At 46.4% G+C, this 8,642-nt stretch overlaps 2 protein-coding genes across 2 annotated transcripts; one reads left to right on the top strand and one right to left on the bottom strand.

The window, feature by feature from the left end:
- The first annotated feature begins 356 nt into the window (after nucleotides 1–356).
- elovl6l (ELOVL family member 6, elongation of long chain fatty acids like) lies at nucleotides 357–5,910 on the top strand. Its single transcript, XM_046065263.1, has 4 exons — nucleotides 357–542; nucleotides 2,985–3,116; nucleotides 3,607–3,758; nucleotides 3,929–5,910. The coding sequence occupies exons 1-4, from the start codon at nucleotides 448–450 to the stop codon at nucleotides 4,357–4,359; spliced, it is 810 nt and encodes a 269-aa protein (XP_045921219.1). The 5' UTR covers nucleotides 357–447; the 3' UTR covers nucleotides 4,360–5,910.
- A 1,111-nt stretch (nucleotides 5,911–7,021) lies between these two features.
- On the bottom strand, nucleotides 7,022–8,448 carry LOC123980733 (ferroptosis suppressor protein 1-like). The gene is made up of 3 exons (XM_046065266.1): nucleotides 8,215–8,448; nucleotides 7,977–8,138; nucleotides 7,022–7,842 (listed from the first exon to the last, which is right to left on the bottom strand). The coding sequence occupies exons 1-2, from the start codon at nucleotides 8,429–8,431 to the stop codon at nucleotides 7,987–7,989; spliced, it is 369 nt and encodes a 122-aa protein (XP_045921222.1). The 5' UTR covers nucleotides 8,432–8,448; the 3' UTR covers nucleotides 7,022–7,842; nucleotides 7,977–7,986.
- Nucleotides 8,449–8,642: the final 194 nt, after the last annotated feature.

Here is an 8,642-nt window from a genome sequence, read left to right as displayed (position 1 = left end):
CTCTCTGTAACTTTTTATATTCAGAACTATAAAAGATGAAGATTACTGATTTCAAAGGGTCTAACTTTTCAGATAAGAAAAAGAAAAATACACTTAAATATTCAGACAATTTAGAGCTTTGGAGACCAGCAACACTGAGTAATCTGATTTCTCTGGTAACTCTTTTCTTCACTTGGCACTATTTCTCTTCTATAGAGGCAGAGAAACATAAAGAATCAGACAGTAGAATAACAGGAAAAACGGAACCAGGAGGAAAATGAGTGAGTGGGTGCAGAAAGACAGGAGACAGGTGCGTCCTGTAAGCCACGCCCCCTGCTAATAGGCTTTAATTGGGACGGAAACAGGTGGAAGGGCAGACTGCGGGGAAAGAGACCGAGGGAACACGACCGGACTTCTGCTCTCTGAGTTTCTACATTTTATCAGACAGAGTGAGAAGAGACAGCCGAGATGAACGAGACAGATTTCCGCCTCCCGCTGTCCGAGTACAGCTTCGAGCGGCGCTTTGACGAGAGAGGAGCGATCGAGTGGATGCAGGCGAACTGGTGAGCTAAGAAACGCTGAGTTTTACTTTGATGTTCAGGTTTATAACTCGTTGTTTCTCTCAGCTACTCCTGAGGGTTTACACCCCCCCAGACAGTCGGGAAGAGTAGAAATATTCCGCCAAACGGAGGTGTTCTCGGTGGAGACGCTCGAGAAGACGAATCCCATTAAAATATCAAGCACTTTTAAAATGATCGCGCTGTCGTTGAAAGTGCCTGATCTTAACGGTGTAAATAAAGGCGGTTTCGGGATGATTAGAGTGCAGTCTTTGTTTCGGCATAGACCCAGTACGTAACGGGCAGCATTTCAACGTTCATTACCCTTAACCGGTTTCCTCGATACTGAAAATGCTCCACTGCGACAGAGCGTCAGCGGAGACAGCGATGATCAGTGCAAATGTCTCCTGGTTTGTTAGAATAAGTTATATTTGTATGGTGTTTATGCCGAACACAGCAGCTGATATTACTTACTCAGAAAATAAATACCGTGTCGTGTCCGAAGCATGCCTAAGTTACTGACACGCTAAATAAATTAAAACCTAATAATTCGGGATGGGGTTTGGCGCGTCAAAAATTTGGGACACTCACATAACGCAATGAAGTATTTTAGGAATCTGAGAAAGTGCCAGAAGCTCTTTATAAGTCGGGTCAGTGGAGGCTGCAGGTGTATTACAGGTGAGTCACCGGCACAGTCTGCGGTGTATTTGTGGTATGTTTAAATCTGGCTCTTCCTGAGAGCTTCCGCCACTGCAGATACATTATGTTCCAGAAACTCAAATATTTGACATGCTAATGAACTCTAAAGGAGAAACTACCATAACTTCTTTTTAGAAAGAGATTTTATTTGTTATATTCGTGACTAATACAAAATGTAGGCTATATTTCTGTATTAAACTCTGCCAGTATTTAACAAAGTAAATCCTGATTATACTTAGTGTTTTCATAGTAAAGCAAGTTGTGTTTAAAGACGTTATTTAAGAGCAGCTCAGTCACGCCTCAGGTATGTCTCAGGTACACCTGCTGAACAGCACATTTGATGTTGCTCAGCAACAGTGACTCAGGGCTAAAACCTTCAGGTATGCTGCTGAACGAGTCTCTAAAGACCCAATGAACAGCAAGAAAAGACTGTGGTTCACTTCTTCACATGCTGGAAAATTAACACATTTAAATACAGTTAAAGTTCAGAGCACCGTAAGTTAATTCAGTTTGTTCAGTTGTTAAAGATCAATACTTATGTCCTCCTGGGAAAGTGGGTTTGCTCGATGCCCAGGTGCTTCTGCTCCCTGCTGCTTTACCTGGTAGTTTAGCACTTTACTTCTAGCTGATTTTATATCCTGCATGTCAGACACCTCTGGAGCAACTAGGGGTTAAGTGTCAGGAACATAATGGTGGACGTGTCAGTGGGGAATTGAACCCGGGTCTCCCAACAGCATGCATCTTATCCACTGCACCATCACCGACCCTTAACCTGTAGTTCAGCGCTGACTGAAACGGCGGTGCCTCGAACACCCTGTGTAAGCAAGCGCACTGCGTTTCCCTGCCCTGTGTTTACAAACCTTTCGCAGCTGATTGGGTAACGCTGAGACACGCCCACCAAACAGAAGAGCGCATGTTGTTTAATCCGAAAACATTTTGAGCATGAACTCGCCCCTACTCTGCCTCTGATTGGCTAACCCTAATGAAGGCAACAAGTATTAACCAATCAGAGGCAGAGTTGTCGAAGTCTGGCAGAAAAAATTGTGTGGCTATTTTAGCATTTTACATTAGCCTTTTGACATTCGGTGCGTTTGACATCATGCAGCGCTGACTTAACGTGATGCATGCTGGTTAGAAATTGTGTCCGACTTTAGCCGGCGCTGCAAAACGTCATCACGTCACATGACCTTGAAACCTGCTGGGAGCGAGGCGGCCGCAGTTGCTTTTTCTTGGAACCACCTCTGACTGATCTCGCGGCTCTTTTCCTTGCATATACCGCGAGATCACTCACTGACCTCAGCTCACAGGAAGCTCACGCAGGTAGAATGTGTCTGACTTGATGGCGCCGTTTTTATGCCCCGCCCCTGCAGTCACGTGCAGCTCACGTTTAGACTATCAAGTCAGCCGCAGTCTCCTCGAACGCACCTGTTGGCAGCTGAACAGCTGAATGCTAACATTACATGTTGCCCCCCTACAGGCTAAAGCTGATGATACACGGGGCAACTTGGCAAGTACGACTATGTTCTGAACGGGTGGCGGAGTAGTGAGGAAGGGATTACAGTAGTAATCTTTACTCATTACATTGACGGCAACGTTGCCCTGCACGATTGCTCTGGAAGTTGCTCCATGTATCATCAGCTTAGCTTGACACTTTACTGTAACCAGGCTGTTTTTAGCTCATTCAGCAGAGAACACGATGATCTGTTGTTGGAACATGTGACACCTGACCTGCGTGTGTTTCTCCTGCAGGAGTAAGTCCTTCGTGTTCAGCGCCGTGTACGCCGCCCTGGTGTTCGGAGGCCAGCACTACATGAAGCCTCGACCCAAGATGAACCTGCGGCGGCCGCTCGTCCTCTGGTCGCTCAGCCTCGCTCTGTTCAGGTAACGACACCGCGCAGCCTGGTCCGCTCGTGCTTTATTCAAATTCTCAGAACTTTATTTGAACATCCCTAATATCTGTTGTTTAGTGTGTGTGTAAGCCGGCTTGTTACGCAGGAAGGTCATGAAGTTAGTCTGCTTGTTAAATTTATTTAAAACCGGTTTCCAGATAAACTTTAAGGAACAATAACCCGTCTGACTAATTTAAATTCTGTTTCGATGGAACCTGAGGTGTTCCTGATATTATGTCCACCCGGTGCAATTTAAGATGTGCGTTTGTTTCCGACTCCTTCAGTCTCTAATGTCCTTGCTGACAAAGTGATTTCCACGGAGACGGCGTCCTGCAGCCGCCTCTCCTGCACACAAACATAATTAGAACTCAGGTGTGTTTGTGGTTCCTGAGAACAATGCAGAGGTGTCGGTGCCGAGGCGGCGAACGCTCGCCGTTTCTGTTGTCTGATGGCTTTCTTCTGTGTGCGTGCTTTGTTTGCAGCATCGTGGGCGCCATCCGAACCGGCTCCTACATGGTCCACATCCTGAGCAGCAGCGGCTTCAGACAGTCCATCTGCAACCAGAGCTTCTACAACGGGCCGGTCAGCAAGTTCTGGGCGTACGCCTTCGTCCTGAGCAAAGCGCCGGAGCTCGGTCAGTTTAAATGACGTATTAAAGCCGATCAGCGTCTGATGCTGTTGGATGTAAACGCAGAACAGTAAAGTGAACAGTGGAACGGCACTAATGAATTTCTACTCTGGGGAACTGAAATCCAGCAGTTTGATTCCAGTGTCTAATTTTGGTCCCTGGGTTTTGTCTCGCAGGCGACACGGCGTTCATCGTGCTCAGGAAACAGAAGCTGCTCTTCCTGCACTGGTACCACCACATCACCGTGCTGCTGTACTCCTGGTACTCCTACAAAGACATGGTGGCCGGCGGCGGCTGGTTCATGACCATGAACTTTGGCGTGCACGCGCTCATGTACAGCTACTACGCCGCACGTGCCGCCGGGATGCGCGTGCCTCGGCCCTTCGCCGTGCTCATCACGAGCGCTCAGATCAGTCAGATGGCCATGGGGCTGACGGTGAGCGCGCTGGTGTACCGCTGGATGCAGCACGGCGACTGCCCCTCCCACCTGGACAACATCGCCTGGGCCTCGCTCATGTACCTCAGCTACCTGCTGCTCTTCTCCAACTTCTTCTACCAGACGTACCTGCGCCGCCGCAGCGAGGGGAAGCCCACCAAGACTGACTAGAGACCAGAGGCATTGTGGGACGTCTCCCCTACCGCAGATGGTCACGTGTTAAGACTCAAAGCTGCTGTCGTTTAAAAAAAAACTTTACTCTTCCTGCCAGAAGAAGCAGGTAACACTTTATTTTACAGGTTTAACTTCCTGGAACAGATGAAGCGGTTCGTACTCGTTGACCAGCTTCCAATAACGCCGTTCCTTCAACCTTCTGTCCTCTAAAGACTTTCTAGGTGACGCCAATCCGTTCTTTCCAGGAAGTTGGGTCAAAACTGACTGGACCTGTAAAACGTGCCTTCTGATTCTTCTCGGTTCATTTTATCGTCCTTCAACTGAAGATTTGAGGGAAAACAAAATTTAAAGTCTTTATCTCCATCAGAGTCAGAAATCCTGCAACTGATTCTCACCTTCAGTCTCGACCCACAGCAGCTCAACAAAAGTGTTTATATTTATTGGCCCGGCGACAGAGTGTAAATAAAATAGTATGATGAAACTTAAATAGTTTCTTGTCACCACTTCAGCATTAATAACAGATCTGTGAATATCCAGTCTGCTCTGGAGGCGCTGTCCCTGACACGCCCGTCACATTCCTGCCGCTCCCGTTCAGCTCGTACAGGTTTACCCTCGCCACACCTCCACCTGTCTGTCAGCAGCCAATCAGGAGGCTCGCTCGCAGGGCGTTTGCTTTGTGAGTCAGTTATGTCCTGACGGCAACTCCTTTTTCTTTACATTTAATTATTCAAAGCCTCCCAGAGGAAAAACCTGCTCCTGACGTTTACAGGCTGGAAACCCCAGAAATCTTTAGGACTCGACAAAATCAGACGAAGCTGCTCAACTTTGACTTTTGGAGCTTGAATATTTAAAACAAATCCATCTGCGTTCGCTGCTGCTTCCTTCAGATTTGACTCTGACATTAGCTGCGACTAAAGATTAGCTTTGCTTGTTTAGCTTGTTAAAGGGCCGTCCTCTGACTTATTTAAATGTTCGTTTTGTCCACAGACTTAGTTTACTGGTTTGAAAACAAAGTCCTCACATTAACACGATCAAACTGTCAAATTGGTGCCGATGACTGACCTTCTGTTGGTCAAACGGGAAGTTTTTCAAGCTGCAGACAGAGAGCGCAAATCTGAAACCAGTTTACAGCTGAGAAAACATTTATTGGTTTATTAGTATTAATCTGACACATGATGGCAGCCAATCGGTGGCCGGAAAGGTCTCCAACACTCGTGGTGTTTCACTTCCAGTTTTTAACTTTACGACACATTCTGTGAATCACAAGCTGAATGTGACTGTTGGTCTCTTGCACCACAGAGGGTTTGACTGTTTTACAGCTGTTGGCGTTTTCCTCAAATCTGTTTGCTTCTGCAGCCGTTCTGTTTTTAAGTGTGTGATTGTGAGTTTTAAGGAGCCGTTCAGCAGGAGAAGCTGTTTTAAAGAATGAGTCGATGAAAGCTGACAGACGATGATTTTCTGTATGAACACACTGAGAAACAAAGATGTTCAAGTTTGTAATATTTTATTTATTGTTTGGAAAAAACATAATAAAGAAGTTTGTTTATACATGTGTGCTTTTTTTTTTTTTTTCCCAAGCTGCAACTTTACAAAACAGACTCAACAGTTTAAAAAAAAAAACATGTTTGCATCAAAATCATTAAATGTTTAGTTTCAGCTCAAACTACAGCATCTGATTACAGATTTAAATGTTTAAGCTTTGTCTAAATACATGAAACTTTAAACAAACTCGTGACTACTTAAACTGCATAAAGTCCTTTTCCATCTAAAGAGCAGAGGAGGAAATGTTTAACACTTCGACAGTTCGTAATTTTATCTGATTAAACTCCTCCATGAACCTGGGCGTCGTTTCGTGAAAATTCTGAGTATGTTCAGCCTGAGACGAAGGAAACGTCTTGTTTCAGAGAGCGAGATCAGAAACTCTAGATCAGCCTGCTGTCGGCTGCATTACTGCCGTAGTCTTTAATATGCAAGTGAACGATGATCTTACTGTGCAGCTGAAACAAATGTAGTTTGAGGTTTTTCATTATTGGCTGATAGTCTGAACGTGTTGACAGCATTTCATAAAATACGAGATGAAAGATTTTGTTTTTTTTAGTCAGTCTGAACCCATAGACACATTTTCCACTGCAAAATAAGTCTAACCTGCCGGCTGTGACTGACTTCAATCACAGGTTCACGAGTAAACTTATGTTTGATCTATACCTATTTTCATAGTCAGGTAGCAGATTACCACCAGCATTTAGCCCTGTGAGGTTACAGCTTAATAAATACAGCCTTCCTATTTAAAATGAATAACAGGCTGCAGGAGAATCCAGCACTTTATCACTAAGTCCAGTCTGGTAACTGACGGATGAGCAACGCTGTATAAAAACTAATTGATCCTCCACTCCTGCGTTTCAGAGGCCATCATGGTCCGCGTTGGCACGTATTCATATTTCTAGCTCCACCCTATTAACATACCCGTTGTCATGGTGAATCGTATCGGAGCTCCATTGATGAGGCTTTTTTTCATCCCCACGCACGCGTTTCAATCAGGCTCAACATACTCAGAGCGAACTGAACTGATTCTGATCAGAACCTGTTTCCCACCTCAGGATCAGCTCAGAGCTCAGTTTGTTTAACCTGCTCTTTAACAAAGAAACACAGACGTTCAAAATAAAGACCGATGGCACGTTTATTTGAAAGCACCTACATATTGTAAAGGATTAAAAGAGAGACTGTTTGACACAACAGTAAACATCTAATGTAACAGCGAAGACTGCGTCCACAGGAAGCCAGAGACGGAAACACCTGAACCTGAAGACGGGGAACTCTTCTTCTTCTTCTCCTCTCTTCAGTTTCAGGATTTATTTTAGTCCGAGCGGACAGAGAAAAAGATGTTTGCAAATGTAACCGGCTTCATGTGGACGAACAAATCCTCCACGTTGTGATCGAACGACTCTCCTCAGCAACTTCACCTCGATTAGCTGAGCGTCGAGGCACCGGTTGCCATGGCAGCATAAACACTGAGTAAACCTGGTTGAGTAAACAGGTGAGGACATTTTGTCCGGTCTTCAAAGAGCTGTTAAGACTTTAAGGTTAGAGGACAGAACGGGCTAAATCCTCTGAGGCCGTCTGAGCACCAACCAGACTTCAGTCAGGTTTCCGCTGATTCTTCAACACAGCGTAGAGTCAGAAACTGATTTCTCCTGGAGATGAAGGCACACGTAGACACGTTAGAGGGTTTCTACCTCTACGCTTCCAGCAGCAGGACGGAAAGGAAACATCATTTCACATCCTCGTATTCAACAACAAGTCACGTCTTTGTCTATAAATCTGATTTCACAGCTGAGAAGTTGAGCAACATTCAGAGGAGAGAGTTCTATAGAAAATGAGTTAGACGTGGTTCAAAATAACGTGAGTGGACGGTCACTGGTGACCTGAACAATCCTTCACTAGGAGAAGCGTGACAGAAAGGTGTGTGTGTGTGCAGGTGTGTGTGTGTGTGTGTGCAGGTGTGTGTGTGTGTGTGTGTGCAGGTGTGTGTGTGTGCGTGCGCGCGCAGGTGTGTGTGTGTGTGTGCGTGTGTAGGTGTGCGTGCGCAGGTGCGTGTGCGCAGGTGTGTGCGTGCGCAGGTGCGCGTCAGGGCTGCTTCTGCTGCATCTCCCTCCAGCTCTTCCACAGCAGCAGATCTCGACTCTTCCCCAAAGCAACGAGGAAACGAGGCAACTTCAGCCCGTTAAACTGACCGACGCCGTCGTTATGGCCCATCGCCAGCAGCATGGTGACGTTACCTGGCAACCGGCAACACAGACAGACAGTCAGGCAACCAGCAGCAACCCAGAAGTGTGTGTGCGTGTGCGTGCGCACCTGTGTGATATGAGGTCAGCGCCTTCCCGCTCAGACTGTTGTCGATGTTGCTGACGGCGACGGTGGCGTGCAGCCCGGCGTGGTACGCCATCTTGGGCTCGCTGACGTTGGCGCAGTCGCCCACAGCGAAGACGTTGGAGAATCCTTCGACCTGCAGGTGCTCGTTCACCTTCAGAGCGCCGTTCTCGGCCAGAGAGCCGGCTGTCAGCAGAAACATCACGATCCATTAACAGATCATCATCAGTGAACGTGACCTTTGACCTCCTGAGCTGAAGCTGAAAGACTGGAGTAGATTTTTATCCCAAACCAGCCAATCAGCTGTTTTATGTGACCAATGACTGAGTCCAAAGTTATTTCCTTCTGTTTAAGGTTGTTTTAAACAGACACTGACATCTAGTGGTCACAACATCAAACAGTATTCACATCCT

This window comes from Micropterus dolomieu, linkage group LG12 (assembly GCF_021292245.1).
Source record: "Micropterus dolomieu isolate WLL.071019.BEF.003 ecotype Adirondacks linkage group LG12, ASM2129224v1, whole genome shotgun sequence".
Lineage (NCBI taxonomy): Eukaryota > Metazoa > Chordata > Actinopteri > Centrarchiformes > Centrarchidae > Micropterus > Micropterus dolomieu.
The sequence above is the reverse complement of the archived record's forward strand: the minus strand, read 5'-3'. Positions and strand labels throughout refer to the sequence as shown.

Coding starts and splice junctions, on each gene's coding strand:
- elovl6l (XM_046065263.1), top strand. CDS start 448: ATGAACGAGACAGATTTCCGCCTCCCGCTGTCCGAGTACAGCTTCGAG. Junction 543..2,984: donor GAGTGGATGCAGGCGAACTG/GTGAGCTAAGAA, acceptor TTTCTCCTGCAG/GAGTAAGTCCTTCGTGTTCA. Junction 3,759..3,928: donor GAGCAAAGCGCCGGAGCTCG/GTCAGTTTAAAT, acceptor TTTGTCTCGCAG/GCGACACGGCGTTCATCGTG.
- LOC123980733 (XM_046065266.1), bottom strand. CDS start 8,431: ATGTTTCTGCTGACAGCCGGCTCTCTGGCCGAGAACGGCGCTCTGAAG. Junction 8,139..8,214: donor GCTGACCTCATATCACACAG/GTGCGCACGCAC, acceptor GCCGGTTGCCAG/GTAACGTCACCATGCTGCTG.